Genomic DNA, 20,291 nt, shown 5'->3' with positions numbered 1-20,291 from the left:
AGAAAGACAGTGGTCAGTGAACATTTATTGCCCTCAAACAATGCAGACTTATCAAGGCCATGGCTAGTGGGGTAAAGAGAGACGATGATTCTTGTAATAGGGATGAAATGTCTAAGGTAGACCAAATGAAATGTAACTTTTAAATGTATTTCTTCTTCCTTTATTTCTTTACGCCATCCCAGCATCTATGGCTATATTCATGGACCCAGTTAATCCATACACAAGTTTTTTTCAGACACAGGTGGTGGGGTGACAATTTGGCATCTCCAATTTGCCTAACTTGCATGTTTTTGGCGTGTGGGAGGAAACTGGGGTACCCGTAGTAAATCAATTCTCGATCAAGAATTCAAGTCAAGCTCCGTCAGAACCGTTTCACTCGGATATAGGCCACGACGGGGAGAATAAGACAATCGCCTTTAAGCTGTATCAATGTTTTTGCAGTAGATATACTACGCGTGGCATTTATTTTAAAGATGGAAATTATGAGTTCCACTTGTACCCAAAGAAGCTTGCTAGAGTTTAATATTATCAATATTAACATTTACATCTATTCATATAGCAGGTGCTTTTATCCAAAGTGACTAACAGATGAGAGAGCATTCAACACTTTCCATGAGCTAGTTTAGACAACAAACCCATGTTTAAAAGTAGGACTAGGCAAAGATACAAAAAGTTTTTTTAATATACGTAAATAGAGTTAGACTGGGAAAGTTGATAGTTTGGGGTTAGTCTGGCATTGAGCTCAAGAATTTGAAAACATTTCTGGTTGTCAAACTAAATGAAACATGTCCACAGTTAATATGAAGAATTACGCCTACGCTAGTGTCTGTGACATCACCCATAAGTTTCTGAAGAGCATTTTTGAAGTCCAAAAGGGGCAGAGCTGGCCATCGCCAGCATTACCACGCATCACTACCAGATAACCAAAAATGGGCAAAGAGGGGAAATGTGGGTGGAGCTGAAGTGCTAAACCTGGTTGCTAAAACCATGCCCGCCTAGCTCGACAAAAGTGACACCAGCGGCCATCCACCTGTCACCAGTCACTCAAGTTATGCAGAACTTTAAATGAACAGTATGTAAGAAATGTGTCTCAATTAATAATGAAATGGCCCTGATATGTCACTAGACATTAAGACTAGGCCACCGTTTGTCACTGAACCTGCACTAACGACGACAATGGGGCCTCCAGCCTTAGTCAAACGGGTTGGCACGTACGGTCGGGTTTGCGATTTTAGCGCTTTCTTGTGTCTTGTGAATAGTATGCCATACAGACCCGTTTGCCACTGAACATGCATTAACGACGACAGTGAGGCTTCAAGCCTTAGTCAAACGGGTCGACATGTTTCATTTTCTTTTAAAGATCGGAAGGTGACCATTAGTTACCATAGATACCTTCGCATTGGGGCCCCAATTTGCAAAATCCTCAACTGTGGGTAACATACTTATGCCGCAATAGTTAGCCTGTCTGGAACCAAGCTGATTTAAACCACATCACTATGTGACACTTGCATTACATGTGAACGACCCTTAAGCTAATAGGATTTAGTTTCTCTTTCCCTGTCTCGTCCTCGACCTCGAGGACAATGAGACAAACAGACCCAGTTCCGGTAAATGTGAAAGTCGGCACACCTCTGATCTACTGGCCGTCCTTCAACGTGATGCCCAGCTGATGCCTGACCAACGACCACCGGCAGAACCCGCTTAATCTCCGCTTAATCTCCAAACATGTGTATATACAGTCTTGTTCAAAATAATAGCAGTACAATGTGACTAACCAGAATAATCAAGGTTTTTAGTATATTTTTTATTGCTACGTGGCAAACAAGTTACCAGTAGGTTCAGTAGAATCTCAGAAAACAAATGAGACCCAGCATTCATGATATGCACGCTCTTAAGGCTGTGCAATTGGGCAATTAGTTGAAAGGGGTGTGTTCAAAAAAATAGCAGTGTCTACCTTTGACTGTACAAACTCAAAATTATTTTGTACAAACAATTTTTTTTCTGGGATTTAGCAATCCTGTGAATCACTAAACTAATATTTAGTTGTATGACCACAGTTTTTTAAAACTGCTTGACATCTGTGTGGCATGGAGTCAACCAACTTGTGGCACCTCTCAGCTGTTATTCCACTCCATGATTCTTTAACAATTCATTCACATTTCTTGGTTTTTCTTCAGAAACAGCATTTTTGATATCACCCCACAAGTTCTCAATTGGATTAAGGTCTGGAGATTGGGCTGGCCACTCCATAACATTAATTTTGTTGGTTTGGAACCAAGACTTTGCCCGTTTACTAGTGTGTTTTGGGTCATTGTCTTGTTGAAACAACCATTTCACGGGCATGTCCTATTCAGCATAGGGCAACATGACCTCTTCAAGTATTTTAACATATGCAAACTGATCCATGATCCCTGGTATGCGATAAATAGGCCCAACACCATAGTAGGAGAAACATGCCCATATCATGATGCTTGCACCTCCATGCTTCACTGTCTTCACTGTGTACTGTGGCTTGAATTCAGAGTTTGGGGGTCGTCTCACAAACTGCCTGTGGCCCTTGGACCCAAAAAGAACAATTTTACTCTCATCAGTCCACAAAATGTTCCTCCATTTCTCTTTAGGCCAGTTGATGTGTTCTTTGGCAAATTGTTACCTCTTCTGCACATGTCTTTTTTTTAACAGAGGGACTTTGCGGGGGATTCTTGAAAATAGATTAGCTTCACACAGACGTCTTCTAACTGTCACAGTACTTACAGGTAACTCCAGACTGTCTTTGATCATCCTGGAGGTGATCATTGGCTGAGCCTTTGCCATTCTGGTTATTCTTCTATCCATTTTGATGGTTTTCTTCCGTTTTCTTCCACGTCTCTCTGGTTTTGCTCTCCATTTTAAGGCATTGGAGATCATTTTAGCTGAACAGCCTATCATTTTTTGCACCTCTTTATAGGTTTTCCCCTCTCCAATCAACTTTTTAATCAAAGTACGCTGTTCTTCTGAACAATGTCTTGAACGACCCATTTTCCTTAGCTTTCAAATGCATGTTCAACAAGTGTTGGCTTCATCCTTAAATAGGGGCCACCTGATTCACACCTGTTTCTTCACAAAATTGATTTCTTAGTGATTGAATGCCACACTGCTATTTTTTTGAACACAGCCCTTTCAACTAATTCAACTAATTGCCCAATTGCACAGCCTTAAGAGCGTGCATATCATGAATGCTGGGTCTCATTTGTTTTCTGAGAATCTACTGAACCTACTGGTAACTTGCCACGTAGCAATAAAAAATATACTAAAAACCTTGATTATTCTGGTTAGTCACATTGTACTGCTATTATTTTGAACAATACTGTATATATCACCCAAGGGTTTTACCCTCCTAGGACTTTTTTTATTTCCCCGGCTAAAAAGCCCAGGGTTTTTTTTCTTCTAGGGGGTTTTTCAACCCGGGGAGGCAGCCTTCTTGGGCTTAACTTAGCACATTATACGCTCGCTTATAATGTTGATTCATAGCCGCAGCAAATTTAGCTGCTTATGCTTTCGTGTATTTTGTTGTGCTATCTGTCGATTTTCTGTGCTTTTCACTGCTTTTATTAATGTAAAGCTGCTTTGAAACAATTACCAATTGTGAAAAGCGCTATATAAATAAAATTAAATTGAAGAAATCATTTTCATTTCAAATACTTAATATACTGGCCGGACCACTGTTGTCAGTTGTCAGTGATATGTCATTTAAAAAGTGTAGTTGCAGCCCTCAAATGATGTTTATGTTGTCATGTTGTGTAGTGGCCACCCGTTGTGTGATTGCAGTACACGTTTTAGCCACAAGTTTTGTGATTGCAGTACCAGTTTTGCCCACAATCCTACATACTGTTCCTTTAAAGCTTTATATAATTCAAGTGAATAAGTTACAAAAAAAAACACAGGGACAAATTTAGCCATGTTAACCAAAACCACTTTTTGTGCCAGACTGTAAACCGATTTTGTTTTTTCTGCTGTAACATTGGAGCCTATGGCCCAATCCTATTTCTCTGTCTTACCCCTTCTTCCCCTTACCCCTTATCCAAATTGGGCCTCTCACGTGAACGTGCAAAACTAAAGGGTAGGGGTAAGACAGAGAAATGGGATTGGGCCTATCTCTAGCAGTCAGTTGATGAATTGCAGAAGTAATTTCCGTGTTGGATTCACAAGAGTAGACGGAAGGTTGCCCCTTGGGTTACACAGGAACACCTATGAGAACCCAGAGACATGACCTCATACATCTATTAAAAATTATACTGGGATGAGTTGCATGAGGATGATGGCAGCAAGCATAATTTTTTACATATGCAAATTGCTTTGATCTTGTGTGTTTAATGTTATAAAATGTATGCATTTTATGTGTGGCCTAAGTATCAGTGATTTGATGGGGCCACTGCATATCATCACAATACTATCAAAACAAATGTAATTATATCAGGAAATAAACTCAATGAAATGGCTTGGCACAAACTGGTACCAAGTTACTGTCACATTCGATTAAAACTTCCTTAAAATTGCAGCTCTGCTTCTAAACTGCTGCAGACTATAATACAAAAGTCATTCTGCGTAGCTTTATCAGCTATTTTCAGAGCCAAAAGAAATATTTTTATTGCCTTAGGACAGAAAGCCATTAAGTAGGTTGATCTAAGAGCTTTTAGTGGAAACTCTTCAGAGAAAGTTGAACAATAAAAGAGAGATGCATCAAGCCATTATGGTTTGTATTAAGAGTGGAATGTGGGCTTCTGGAGTAAAAAGGTAATAAGTCTACAAGGAGTCTTTCTTGTCTATCTTTGTTCAAATGCATGTGTATCTGTCTGATCCTCTGGGTATTAAAATACTTTGTGGGGGAAAATGTTGCCTCCTGTAAGGACATTTTGACCACCGCACTGCTCATGAATAAAGGATGAGGTCTGGCTGACAGGTAAATTAAGGTAATGGAAATTCTTGGCTACATCACTGTTTTCTTATTTTTTAGGACACATTCCTGAACAGAAATGTTAGTTCTTGATTTGTTTAAAGAGGAAAAGGTCTTAGTTATATTAGGACATTTAAGTAGTTTTTACAAACAAACAATCCTGGTGTGTGCATTTTGAGACAAAACAATGCCACTGATATATGTTAAAATATGGTCTTTTTAAAATGAAGGCAGATCAAACCTGCATTTTAGTCTGGGATTAAGATAAGCCCTGTCTGGGAAACCGCCCATTCTCTGTCATTTTCGTGTATAAAAGAGATTTGTTCCTCATATAATTTTGCTATATGGAACTCAAAACCTTTGAAACTCGATATCTCAAAACTACACATAATGCAAATAGAACCGTATAATTCCAAGGCGGGAATATAATTTAAGATGTAAACTATTGTAGGTTTATATAATTGTAGTTATTGCAGATTTTGAAGTGGTTGGATACCTGGCCCTCTGCCGGCGCTGGTCTGATTACTGTCACGACTGAACAAGGACGGCGGCTGAGTCTTCAGCTTCAAAGTACCATGATTGAAGAACGCAGTCAGATTTTCCCGAGTTAACTCCAGCTTTTTACCCAGTACGGGAGTACCTGAGAGAGAGAGAGAAAGACAGAGAAAAGGAAGGTAAATAATGTGATACTATCTCTGAGACAGATTACTAATTAGAAATGGGGAGTATGCAGTAGTCTGTTAAGTCTGTGATGTCAATAAAGGGATAGTTCACACAAAAATTACAATTTTGTCATCATTTTCTTACCCTCATTTTGTAACAAACCTTTATAAGTTACAGAAATTTTCAGAAATGTTTGTAACAAAAACAATCATGAGCCCATTTCCTTCCATAGTAGGATCAAAGAATACTATGGAAGTGAATGGGGCTCGTGAATGGCTTGGTCAGTGCAACAACTGACATCCAAGGCTTAACTCTAGGTTATTTTCCAAATCTTCATGACCAATACCAGTTACACTAGTTCAGCACTATAATACATCACACTGACGGCTCTGACTCTATAAATGGAAAACAACGGTCAATAGGTGTCAATCGATACTAACATTAGTCAGTGTGGATCTGTCATCTAAATCATATCAATAAAATTTGGGAGACAAACACTACAGGGCTAACAATAATTACAATATTTTGACCCGCATTAGAAAGGTGCCATCTAAAATGAAGTATTATAAGCTGTCAATTACAGTTAATTCTCCAATTTTTGGTTAAGGGGAACAAAAAACGTATAACATATTGGCTAACGTAAAACATATTTAATTGTATGAGTCAACTATGTTAACACTGCAACCCATAATGTCCATGCAACTTCTGAAAAAAACCTTTTTCTGTTACTGCAGATACTTAGTTAAAAATAATTTGCCTAAATGACACAGTAATAAATAAATTCATTAGTCGTGTAACGGATCTCAGTTGATCCCCACGGTTCGGCTCGCATGTGATTCGCCGATTAATACGCAAATTTAAATAGGGAAAGTTTATCATTTGTATGGTTTGCAAATGTTAACATTCAAGTGATTTTAAACCGTTTAACTGCAAAATGGTGCTAAAGTGATCGGTTTACGTTACGCACAAACGCACGTGCGGTTGAATGCGTCCGGTCCAGCTCGAGTCAGACATCATCTTTCAAAGATCAGAACTCTTGATGTGTAAACTTCAGAGAGTTGCGCTACTCTCTCTCATACTGTAGTGTATTAAAATACATTTGCCTAATAAAGCAATGAAAAACAACGTAACGTTTTTATGTGGGGCGACTGTGATGCTGCGCCGTTTGTAATTCGCCCTCTGTCTGTGTCTGTGCGCTCGTTTAAGGGAACTCAGTAGTGCACAAACGGAGAGATATGCAGTCTTTGCATATTTGGTCTTAAAGAGACAGTAACCTCAATTGACCTACTTAAGTCTGTGTCATTAACAACCCAAGACAAAGAGAAAATCACTTCTGAAGCTTTAAAAAAATTTATAATTACATTTAATTAATACAATAAATGCAGTGTTATTATTCATTTGATTTCTGTACCTTATGATTTTAGACCTTACTTAAATGTGCAACTTTGTTCGTTTTTATAAATGTTTGTAATTTCTTGATTTCTTATTAGAATTTTCCCATACTTTTTTTTTTGCTGATCCGAAAAATGATCCGATCTGTGCCTCAAAAACCGTAATGTGATCCGAACCGTTAGTTTTGTGATCCGTTGCACCCCTAAAATTCATTGATATACGGCCTTTACTCGTGAATGCAGTTTTTACCTGGTGTGTCTCCATTGGCAGAGGTCTTGTTTTGGGTGGTGGTGCTGTTAGGTTGCGGGGCTTCTTCTGTTTTTAAAGCACTTCCATCAGGGTTCGAGTAGAACAAAAGCAAGGGCTGGAAATGCCCTCTGATGCATTTGGTGACCACATCTTTCCACCTGGGTCCCACCTATACACATTTATGAAAGAAATGCAGTTAGTTAATCAGTTGTTAGTTAAGTTGTGAAACAAATGAAGCATGAACAACTACACCATAGTTTAACTTTGCATCTAATTAAACATAAAAGCGTGCATGCCACTGGATAGTTTAGGTATGAATTTGTAAGCAGCACAGTTGTACTAGAAAAGAATGGACACCTTTCTTCTTAATTAAATGGATAGAAAGCAGGAAGGGAGACGAAGCATAAAACTCAGAAACAGAGAGGAAATTAGGTTGAAGACTACTTCAAGATCAGACTTATATGAACAAAATAGTTATAATAATAAAACAGTAGATTATAGTAGTTAATATTAAAGGTGCCAAAGAATGCACTGAAATGATGTTATTTTTTTCTGATATCTATAAAGAAAGTATGTGGCTTTATTAAGTATATCTAGAGTCAGTTTTACATGTCCATTTTCAACCCCAGGATCTGCCTTGAATGAAATGGTCTATTATTACCTTATTTGAAAGGGTCATGAATATTAATGTTGAGCTCTGCTCTGATTGGCTGTTATACAGAGCAGCTCAAATTAGTAGCTGTGTGTGTACACAGACCTGATGTTTATACCTGTATCAAATTTTGAATAATAATCAATTATTCAGACATTGGAAATAGATGTTTCTGAGCGATAATTTTGTGTTTTTTCAGTATGGACCTGCCAAACGTAACTCTAACGTATATAATATAACGTCAGCCTAAACACTAGCATATAGCGCTAACTCAGCACAACTTTGTTTTTAGCATTTAAAAAACATTATAGCCCTACTTAATTTAACGTGTAATTTAATGTTGGGGCGTACATCTCGACTGTAAGATCACTGTCAGTGTCGTGTTGAAATGCACAAAGTTTACATAAGCAGGAAACAATCGTGTTTGAGGCAAACGATATCATTACCATGTACAGAACTCTTATAATTCATCTATGCCTAAATACAGTTTTTTTAGTCTACGGCACCTTTAAAAGTTTAAATTCCTTAGTATAGAACATTACATCTTCTTACAAGGCATGTTTAACATTACTTAGGGGCTTTATATACTGTGGTAAGCTAGCTCCAGACTGTTGGATGTCTCATGCACATATCGTGTCTTTATGAGGGTGATCCATCTTGATGGAAGGCAATGGGCGCCACTAGCCCAGTGAGAACTGAAGTGCAGACGCAAGCACAAGCCTACCAGACTACTGATAGATTAATGAAGAGATGAAAGCCACACAATGCATCTCAGAAAAAACAAACACATGCTAGCTGTCTAAATAGCCAGAAGTCATACATATAACAAGTTAAAAGATTGTTATGTAGCATTTACAGTAAGATGAAGTTAAGGATAAAATAGTAGAAAAGTATATTATTATCAGAAAAAAATATATTTATTGCATAAAGAAAATAGACTTGTTTAGAGCTATTGAAGATGTTTTATCGCTCCATTAATTTAACTACAATGAGACAATGCATTAACTCTTGAGATTGTATTTTGTATTTCTATGTCATTTTCTCACCTCTTTGACATTGGCATCATCAAAGAAAACCCATTTGGAGGATTTGGCGTGGAAGGCAAAGGCACAGTAATGTTTGCTGGAATAACAGATCATTCCGACCAATAGCAGCTCGCTCTTCTTAGCGCGCTCATCTGTGACACGATAATACAGCTGCAAACACACAAATGCACATTAATGCGAGTTAAAAAGTCTTTGATAAAAAAGGTGTTTTTCTTGTGCAAACACTAGTGTGGCACTATGAATAAAATCACTGTGATGCAAGTGACACAGATCTCAGAAGTGTGCATTTCACTGAAACAAGTTAAAATCAAGCTATTGCATAACCGACACTTGTTCCTCCACCCCTGGTTCCTGCATAGCTGGTTTTCTTCTGAGGCGCGTAAAACAATGGATCCCGCGCAGGCGGAAAGCTTTTTCCTCTCCACCATCACATGGAGAAACGGGGAATGAATTAAGGCCTTTGTGCGTGTCCAAGGGGTTTCGACTGAGACTAATCTAATGCTGGAGGGTGGTACCATGGAAGTGGGCGTCAAGAATGTTATTTTGCATCAGCGTTGCTTGTTTTGAGTAGGGGACAAGGAACAATTTCAGATCTCAATCATTGTAGGTTGACATCTCTAGCAAGGAGAAAGTAGTGATTTAAAACACACCCACTGGCACATAAACACGTAAATTGCCAGGTGGTAAATAAGTCCCAAGCGCAGCTGCATACTCCCACTTCAAAGCTGCACATGCTCGGATGCCAGGTGACCTTTCTGGGGCCCGTGGTCATCCTGTGTGGGTTAACCGGCATCTGATGCAGTTACAAAAGGGCAGTTTTATACAGAAGATAAACTCCTACTTTATCTTGCACATATGCTCAGAGGCATCAATATAAAACAGCCTCAATGACCCCAACGCCAGCTGGGAGACTACAAAAAAATAAATAAAACACAAGGAGCAACCGCAGTGATGTCACCTCTTTTTATAGTCGTTTAATCCGGATGGAGGGTTCCAGTTGGGTTTATATTTTATGTAATGTTCAAGAATAAATTTTTATTTTAATGGGAGGTCCTCAGAATGATTTAAAATTCCCTGACATATTTATGAGGATCAGCAGTTTCTCGTAAACTGAGGTCTATGATAATGTATAATTGTATTCTGTGACGCTCCTTATAGTGTCTTCAGCTCCATGGTATATCATAAAATACCATGACATTATAATCGGATGCCATACTTTTATAAATAACACTTTTACATTAAAAAACTATTAATTAATAAAAGTATTTTTATAAGAATATAATAAAACTATCAAACCATGTTTATTTGTGGATTGAGGAAAATGCTTTAATTTTAAGCCACAGATGTTCTTCAGAGTGGTCTCATGATTTCCTGGTGTACTGTAGCACTTTTGTGTTTTGAATGCTTGGGATAGGGCCAAATATCTTGCGGAATAATAAACTTAAAGGTGACAGAGAATGAAAAAAAAAAAGTTTTTACCTTGTCTTAGTTGAATAACGGTAGTCTAAATTCACAAACATACAAAAAAATGCTAAACATCTCAAGCTGTTTCTCAAATGTCAAGAATACTTCTTTGGCAGGACTAGTCCTTACAAGTCACTTCCTTCAGAGGCTAGGCGAGGCTCCTCTTAAACATTCGGAGAACACGTAAATGGAACAGGCTTGCAAGTGCACGTCATTGCGTCATGGTGTGATTTCGGTGCTGCGTGCATAGGATTGTGGGTGATTTCAGCGCGCGAACGTTACACATATGCATCCTTTCCTGTATATGGAATATTTCTCGAACGAAGGACTCAGTCCTTGGCTTCCTCCTTCAGAAATGTCCCCCAATCTGAACAACGGATGCATATTACGTAAAATGCATCTCACTACCCCCCATTCTCATTTAATTCCCTCCCCTTCATCATATTTGCATACATCCGGCCTCTCGCCTCCAACGGGAAGTAGATTGCAGCAGTGCTTGCGAATTTCAAGGCAAAATGGCGAGTCGCGTTCCGATGGGTGTTCTTATATATTTACAATTTTGGTCTGTCCGTGTTCTGATGACAGTGAAGTTTACATTATTTTGAGTGGCAGCAAAGGCAACCAATCAGCATCAAGTGCTTGCATTTCATTATGAGGTTGCCAGTTAAATCCGAAGGGACCCAAATAGATGAAAAACCACGAGTTTAAAATTCCCACACCCTATTATAGCTTTCTGAGAGAGGTTTTTAGGAAGCTTCTAAGGCATCACAGACCCAACCAAAATGTTTTTGTCTACATGTCACATCACAGAACAAGGATAAATACCCCGTTCAATCATTCAATGTCACCTTTAAGCAGGTGGATTAGAGCGTTTGGGAATATTTTAAGTTACATTCTTACCCCTGAGAGATTTAAGTGGGGTCCAAGAGATCGGATGACATCTTCCGTGAGGTCTGAATGTTCCGAGTCCCACACAAACCCAATGGTCACTATTTCTGGACAGTTCATCAACACACGCCTGATTTTAATCCTCTGGCCGCAGTCACTCTATTGATGAGGTAGAGATTAAGAAAAAGGAAAAAGTTAAGATTTATGCATTTCTTGGTTATTATTCATATGTAAGCTAACTAAGCTCCCACCCAAACTTTACTACATACTGTCAGCTCTCCTTGCTTCTGTTATTGTATAGAAGATGCTTGCTGAAACTTTGTCAAATCATGCTGGGCTAACATGGATCAAGTTTTCATGTTTTGTACATGCAAAAGAGGGCCATACCACATACTTTATAATTTTCAATATTAAAAATGTTATGCTGATGATTTTTGTGAGTTTGATGAGTTTTTTATATAACTGTTAATATATACCATGTAAACAAATAATTTTGGTAAAGTAAAAACGTTCAGCGCAGATTTTAGTTAGGGTGCAAAGGTGCTTGAAGCTTCTCACAGTTACTGTAATACAATGCGAGTTCCTATAGGTGCCGGTTTAAAAATGCAGAACGTGTTGATATGTGAGAGGAAGACCAAACACTGATTCTCATCACATAAATGTGCTGTGCTTGTGCAGCTTAAGATGAAAAGCTTGTACAATGCCATTAACCTCCTAAGATCTGGTGTGTCCACATACGTGGACATCACAATTTTTGTTTTGTTGGCACCATTGCTTCATGTTCAAAGAAAAAATATATGGTTATCAAATTTATTGGTTTTTCCTAACCCCGAATAGCTGGAAGAAATCTAAAATGCAAGCCAAACCAAAGCTCGGGTCTTAGGAGGTTAAACATATTTCAAGTAACTTTGAAAAAGTAACAGGCATAAAAATTAACCAAATTTGAAAAGCATGCATGACAGACAGTAAAAACATGCAACTGCTCAGCCAGGTACTGTATGTTTGATTTACCGGGCAGTTACGCAGATCTCCGACTGTACTTGCGGCCTGCAGCAGCTCTCCGAACGTGTCTGAACGCATCCGTTCATCCCGCTTATCATGAATCTGATGGCTGAAGAGCAGAGAAGCAGGAGAGACAGAAGACATGAAAGTTTAACATGAGAGTTCTGCATAACATGGTTTGAGTTCGCTTGATCGCTTCATGTATCTCAGTTTAAAAAAAAAATATATATATATATATATATATATGCAAGATGTGTTTCTTTGACGAGAAGCTTACCAGAGGGCTGTTGTGGACACATAGTGCACAAGCTCAGTGAAGGGTAGCGGATCAGATGATGCACCACAGCTTCTACAAACCGACTGCAGAAGACACACAAACATACAGTGATTCATTACAAGTCACTGCTGCTATAATACATAATGTACGATCGTAATTACACTATGTGACATATTGTATGTCTCAATCTGTTTTTTACACTTGTACATTGCTCAATGTGTGTGCAACATGAGGGTGAAACAAATGGGAAATACCCATCATTCCTTTTTTAGCGAAGCAATGAATAACGCAACGCATCTTTACTAAAATGTACCTTGGTAGTAACATGAACTTTATGCATCATGATTAAAATGCTACAGTTTGTTTTGTGTGGCATGCAACTACCATGTTTCAGGATATCTACTATAGTGATCCTATGATTGACTTTAACCACCCGTGTCTTTTTTAAAGTACCAAATAAACACCTTGTGCATGAATATGGTCATCATTTAGTACCAATGTGTGTATGCATGTTCAAGTAAAATGGTACTACTGTTGGATAGGTTTACTTTACCATTGTACCATAGTATACATGTACAGGATGTGTGAATTTCCCTCAATTAGTATTCCTTGTGCATTCTCCTGATTGATTGAAAGTCACCAGTGTGTGACACTGATAAATTGTCTTTTTGTCACATGATTTGCATGTGCATGCATGTGCAAAACAGATTATTAAAAATACCTGCTCATAAAGCGTCATGGCAAACTTCTGATGAGTGATGCAGGACTTGGACGTGCAGCCGTCCGTCTCATTATCGGGTGCGATGTGCAGGTGAATTCTTTCTAGAATGTTCTCCTATGAAAAATATAAATATGTTTTTTTTCTGCGTCATGAGAAATTATTCATTTAAAGATCCCAAAAGACGCTATGACTGCAATTGCAGTCAACATAAAATCATCATAAAGGAATTAGGCAAGTTAAATAAATAAATAAATAAATAATCAGACATCATTAACCCTTGTCTTTCCAAAAACATATCACTTCATATTAAATCACTCTCAAAAAAAGATGGGTTAGGACATTGCGATGGTACACATTTGTACCTAGAGAGTGCACATTAGTACTAGGGTTGTAAATCGGACTTCATTCGATGCAATATCGATTTTCTCCACCAGTGATGCAATTTCTTTTTTTTTAGTTAGGGAGTTACATTTTACTTACAAATGAAACCAAAATATATAACATGAACACAATCTGTGTTCCAATTGGAACCTTTACAACAACAAACTTACAAAAATGCACTTTTTTAAATAAAGAAAATGAATAATCAGGGGCAAAAAGTAACATAAAATCAAGCTTAAGGAGGTAACGGTCAATGTATTTCAGTATGTGTGCCAAAATGTGCAATAGTGACAATCACTGAGGTATTTTTTGAAAAAAATTAATTAAATTGGAAAATAAATAAAAAATAAAGCTGTTAAACTTAAGCATTTGATCTGTCACACAACATCAGTCAAGGGAATAAGGATGTGGAGAGTGTCAAAATAAAGGTACCTCAAATCGATTTATGTTTGGCATCAATGCATCAGATCGTTAGAAATAAAATAGATGTATCAATCCATATCAAGGTGTTGTTACATCCCCCCAAATTGGTACCGCATAAGTAATCCGAAGTAAAAAAGAAGTACACATCCATTGTGTACTTAAAGTGCTCTATTTTTGCACACAAATTTTTAGTATATTAAGAATTTTAAGAACATCGAAGTTTACTTACCTATGCTATTTTGAGACACCATGAATATGAACTAAAATGTGTTAAACATGTATTTAAAAATGGATTTAGGTACTGCTTGTAGCTAGCTTTGAATGAAAGATGGCTTCAAGTTTAAAACGTAAGCGTTAACTAAATACATGTTTTAATAGAGAGATAGTATGTTAAAAGTGCATTTTAGTTCATATTCATGGTGTCTTAAAATAGTACAAATAAGTACACTTAGATAATTTTAAGAAAATCTTAAGAAGAAGATTTTTTTGTATATTAAGTATAATATATTACAGAAGTGTACTACTTTTTTACCTGTTAAATATATACATATCTACCCAAATAGTACATAACAGCACCTTTTTAAAGGGATAGTTCGGCCAAAAATGATATTAAACCCATGATTTACTCACCCCCAAGCTGTCCGAGTTGCATATGTCCATCGTTTTTCAGACAAACACATTTTCGGATATTTTATAAAATGTTTTAGATCTTTCAGTTGATTAAATGTAATGTTACGGGGTCCACCCATAGTCCACGACCTTCAAGTCCAAAAAATGTGCGTCCATCCTTCACAAATTAAATCCAAACGGCTCCAGGATGATAAACAAAGGTCTTCTGAGGGTAATCCGCGCAGTGTTGTTGTAGAAATATCCATATTTAAAACTTTATTAATGTAAAGAAATACCTTCCGGTAGCGCCGCCATCTTAGTCGCGTCCGCATTCAGGAGAGAGTATTAGCGTGGTGTACGCACTTTTCTTAGTGACGTATGACAAATTCGGAGGGCGGGGGCACAGAGCAGCAGCAGAGTAACCTGCGTAAGCTCTCATCCTGAATGCGGACGCGACTAAGATGGCGGCGCTACCGGAAGGTATTTATTCTCGTTAATAAAGTTTTAAATATGGATATTTCTACAAAAACACCACGCGGATTACCCTCAGAAGACCTTTGTTTATCATCCTGGAGCCGTTTGGATTTCATTTGTGAAGGATGGACGCACTTTTATTAAACTTGAAGGTCGTGGACCCCGTAACATTACATTTAATCAACTGAAAGATCTAAAACATTTTATAAAATATCCGAAAATGTGTTTGTCTGAAAAACGATGGACATATGCAACTCGGACAGCTTGGGGGTGAGTAAATCATGGGTTTAATATCATTTTTGGCCGAACTATCCCTTTAAAGGGTATTGTACCATCCCAGAGACAACTTTTTTAGCTTTTTCTGAGAGTACATAAAATACAAAGGGTGAACTTTTTCAAAACTTGGCAAACTTATAATTTTGCAGTTTGGCATTCCCAGTCCTCTTTTACTTTTATTATAAGAAGAAAAAAAAAATCAACTAGAGGGTTTGGAAAAGCATGAGGCTGAGTATATTATCACACAACTTTTAATATTGATGGGAAATCAAAAAAAAAAATGCATATGTTACCAGGCCATCAAACACAAAACATTCCTTGACTTACCAGAGAACCAGATTAGATTTGTTTAGGCTGGTACAATGATAACTTTCGTGTTAGGCGAATGCACGCTAAGCTTGAGTAATTTTCCCCAAGCCTATTATCTGCTTAAACACACCCTTCAGGCGTGAGAACCGCGGGTGCATTCATTTACACCAACGTCGCTGGCACAACATGCCCTTTTGCAACCGGGTAAGATAAATTTGATGTTTCTCCAGTAAAGATTAAAGGTAAAGTTTGTATTAAACATCACTACAAAAGGGCAGCTTGGACTTAAAGACAAAACCTACAGACTTGATAGAGAGCCTTCATTGATTGGGTTGTTTAGGGTAGCACTGCAAATGAATCTTTACTGCGGTAATGACTGACTCTCTATAGTACTGCTGTGCTAAACAGAAAATGATTACAGGTCCCGGCACTAAGCAGGTTTATTGCAATTAGGTGGCCCGAGCGAAATCTCGCACACAGCTAAGAGCCAACATGCTTACATCAGCCTTTCCAGTGAAAGAAATGTTAGGATGCTGATGCAGCCTAGACTGTATGAAGTGTACATTGTGCACACTGCACAAATAAAAGCTTCGCTACGAGAACTTGAAATGATGATATAAACTCATCTTTTATTTGCATATAAGGAAGTATAATCTACAATGGCCAAGACTGAGAGGAAAAAAACGCTGCCAAAAACTGACAGAAAATCAAAGACTACTTAAAGTAATAAAAGATGCTTATGTAACTCCCAGTGCTATGAATTAACAGATCAGCTATTTAATTAACTAAATGTTGGCAGAATGCAGAGGTCTCATTATGGGTTTAGAAAAGCAGCACATTGGCTTATGCGCAATGATGGGAAAAACTTCTAAAGCCAGTTTTTGTCATGTCTATTCAGTGGTTTATTTGTTTAGCCCAATAATGTGATGCGTTATATTGTCATCATTCATCAGCAAATACTGATATGATAATAATAAATGTAATAATTTTGATAATCCTTATTTTATTACCAGTATATCATATAATTTATTTGTTTATTTGGAATCTATTAACCACCCTAATTATATAACATAGAACATATTTGACTTATGTTTGTCCTGGCTGGTAGGGGTGTGACGAGATCTCGATTTAATGTGTTTCGCGAGATTTCATGTGTCTCGCAAGATTTCTTGTGGAGGTGCTGGCCGTTTCTCAAATAAAAGACTGCATCCTTCGGAGGTCGCATTTTTAAACTGCATTTACTTCATTACTGTCTTATTAGAGACTATTAACAATTATTAAGTTTACTAATTATTTAGTTAATCGCAAATTGTTGTAATATGCTCACGACTTGCGAATGTAATGCTCAGTTAATGATCTGAAATAAACCTTGATGACGTTTGCAGCCTGCGTATGCGACCTCCGGAGGATGCAGCTTTCTCTTTGACCCTTTTACAGTGCATGCATTACATTTGTCTTTTACTGCTTTTGCTTTTTTTGTTTAGGTTTCCAATAATGTTCGTTTGTGAACTTGTGTGAAGTCTGAGACGTGTGTGTTTGTCTGTTGATCAGTGTCAGATGTGAAGTCTCAGCAGATTAAACCGTCACACAGAATTTACATGACTTAATGTCTGCATGTTCTTGCTCAAAAGGTGACAGTGGCTGTATCATTTCTAGTGTAAAGAAATTGACATATATTAAAATATTAATATGGATTTTAAACATTGTTTGACTAAAAATAAGCGTTTCTCTCCGTCTAAAGTGAAAGTGAAGACAGCGTCCGCAGGCATTTGATATAATACATACATAATGCTTTTTATTTATAGGCCACAAATGTAATGTGTTTGTTAATGTTGTTTAATAAAAATTGGTTTTAATACTTTATTTGAACCAATTATTATTGCATCTTCGTTATTATGTAATTTTAAATGCTACTGCTCACTTGGGTCTATTTTTATTACCCCAAAATAACAAATTACTTCATTATCAGTTAGCAAAATAATTGTTAGGGCCAGTCCTTGATTAGTTAAAACATTTAAAAATAATGTGATTTCAGTTTCTTATTCATTTATTTTATCATTGAGGGTTTCTTAAAAAGTGTAAAAATATCGTCTCGTCTCTTTCTCGTGAACCCAATCTCGTGTTTCGTCTCGTCTCGTGGATTAAGTGTCTCGTCACACCCCTACTGGCTGGCCCTTCTGCTTTCTGATTCACAAACACACACACACACAAACACTTACGAAGCATTCGGCAGCATCATCCATAAAGCCCAGCTGAAATCGCTGCTCATCCTTGAAGGTTTCAGCCAGGGCATTGCGCAAGTTGTCCGATGGCAGCGCTCTTTCTCGACTCTGTTGAAACTGGGAGAAAATTCCCTACAAACAAAAAAAACTGTGTGACTTACTTTGCAAAACACATCATTAAATATTGTTGCATTACATGATTGGTCATCAAAATACATTCAAAGCGCAGAAGATGCAGGAATCCCCCAAGCAGTAGTGGTTTGTGACCTGGCGAAGGCTTCGTCTGAAGATATCGAGATGCCACAGCACCTATTACAAGACATTAAGGGAGATGTAGACTTAGATCTCCTCACCCAACAAAAGTTACATACATTAACAGTACTGTGCAAAAGTCTTAGGCCACCATGCTACCATTAGATTTGTTGTTTTTGCAATTGTATAGTGATCATATATAATTGTCTCTTTATTAAAATACAACCGGAAAATACAAGAACTGTGTATGTAGTATTAAAACAGTATAAAGTATAAGATGAAGTGTCAAGTATTTAGGGTAAACTCCCCTTCCACATGAGATCAAAATTAAATGAAATTAAATCCTTATTTCTAATTCTAATTGAATGACTTCAGTCTCCTCAAAAAGGCTCAAGATGTGTTTCGTGCCAAGAGAGGTCACACTAAATACTGACTGATGAAGACGACATTTAGTTCTGAAAATTTTTTGTTTTTAATTTTGTGCACATATTTCCTGTTTTTTCCTATTTATATCTTAAAAAAAAGAGTGAAAAATAAACATAGATGGACATTAAAACTTTGCTAAGACACCTAGCAGGCTGCCTACCCAGAAACTTTTCCATCTCTGTGGTCTAGTACACACTGCAAACTTTCGGGAGTGACAACTGCATTTAAATGCGGGAGTGAATCCCCTAAATGTTTGTTTCGTGTCTGTACGGAACAAGATTCACTCCCGAAAATGTGATGAGTGACACAGAAATAACCATAGCAACGTTCTGCTGTCTCGCGTGCTTATCACTCACAGCTTTGAACAAAAAATTGTAACAGCATTGTGTTTTGCAATAAACCTCTGTCTTGGCATTGTGTATTGTACGCTTTTGTGAGGCTGCTTCACAGTGTGCGGTCTTGCAGTGTTGCCAGGTCCTCGTCTTTTTTGTACGCAAATACCGTTTTGGAGCATAACCGTTTATGGCTTTTGGCTCATGAAGCGATCAAGTCTTTGGTATTAATAAAGTGTGAAAGTTCCGGTCCCTATATTTTGATCTTTGAGGTAAAGCATTTAGATTTATTTCGGTTTATTATTGGATTTTTCTTGTTCGCTGTTTTTTAGTGCAAGATCTGGCAACACTAGTCACTCAGCAAACGCTTGTGCCTCTGTCATTTTCTGAACCGCCCTTTTAGGAATTTATTTTTTTTCAGAAGAGAGACCTGTCCTGTTTATGATGTACGTTTAAACACTTGATTAACTACTAGTTGTTCAGTTCGGTTATGTACACACTAAGCAAAATTTCTGTAAATGCGGTTGTCACTACCTGCATTTTGCGAGAGTTAATTCGGTTGTAGAATGCAGTTGTCAGTCCCGTAAATTACTGAACTGTGTGTGTACAGAACAGGATTAAGCATTAAAAGGTGAAGGGACAACCAAATTAATATGCAGTGTGTACGGGACCTGATTGAAACAAACAGCTATTTTCGTTTTGGGTTCAAGTCAAATGAAGTTAAACTGACATTTACTAAATTGTATCTGAAAATTATGAATTAATTTTATAAGCATACCGTTGTTGTGAATCAGAGCCCGCTTTTTGGTGTACATGCTTAATAACAAATTGATTTTTAACCAAAAAAGCCACAGATTTCAGCTTTAAATTAAATTTGTTCTTACTTTGTGTTCCTAAAACAAATATGACTCAGTGTCCTTGCTTGCTGGACTGAGCTTAAGGGAAATGAGGCTATGCTGACAACTGATGGGGATGAGAGCTGTTCATCTGTGTATGTGTGTTTGGACTGGCAGTGTGAGGTTACTCGTTTCTGTATGCCTTTCCCTTCGGCCCCAGACAACTTAGTCTGAGCATACCATCAGCATGACCTCACTTCATGGTGATGAGTACAAGAACAAGATAACAGACAGACAGAGAGAGAGAGAGAGAGAGACAGAGAGACACACTCAATCATAATGTTGGCAATCCCATTCAAGGGAAAAAAGTTTCCAGGAACTAGTGGACAGACAGGGGAAATGACAGCGGTAGCTTCGAGCGAGATCTGGGGGTTGATGGGTGGAGTATGCCGCAAATACTTTGT

General features: G+C 37.7%; 1 protein-coding gene across 2 annotated transcripts in view; it reads right to left on the bottom strand.

Annotated features, from left to right (window-relative positions):
* The window catches only part of usp53a (ubiquitin specific peptidase 53a), a 54,909-nt gene that overhangs the window by 20,259 nt on the left and 14,359 nt on the right, over positions 1 to 20,291 (bottom strand). For both annotated transcript variants that reach the window (XM_065288902.1, XM_065288901.1), the window contains exons 4-12: positions 18,198 to 18,290; positions 17,979 to 18,113; positions 13,288 to 13,401; positions 12,567 to 12,649; positions 12,299 to 12,398; positions 11,300 to 11,446; positions 8,936 to 9,085; positions 7,238 to 7,406; positions 5,430 to 5,573 (exon numbers count right to left, since the gene is read on the bottom strand). In XM_065288902.1, coding sequence (XP_065144974.1) covers positions 5,430 to 5,573; positions 7,238 to 7,406; positions 8,936 to 9,085; positions 11,300 to 11,446; positions 12,299 to 12,398; positions 12,567 to 12,649; positions 13,288 to 13,401; positions 17,979 to 18,113; positions 18,198 to 18,290 — 1,135 coding nt within the window. The remainder of the gene's footprint in view (positions 1 to 5,429; positions 5,574 to 7,237; positions 7,407 to 8,935; positions 9,086 to 11,299; positions 11,447 to 12,298; positions 12,399 to 12,566; positions 12,650 to 13,287; positions 13,402 to 17,978; positions 18,114 to 18,197; positions 18,291 to 20,291) is intronic.

This window comes from Paramisgurnus dabryanus, chromosome 2 (assembly GCF_030506205.2).
Source record: "Paramisgurnus dabryanus chromosome 2, PD_genome_1.1, whole genome shotgun sequence".
In the NCBI taxonomy this organism is placed as follows: domain Eukaryota; kingdom Metazoa; phylum Chordata; class Actinopteri; order Cypriniformes; family Cobitidae; genus Paramisgurnus; species Paramisgurnus dabryanus.
Note: the sequence above shows the minus strand (reverse complement) of the source record. Positions and strands in the feature narration are given on the sequence as shown.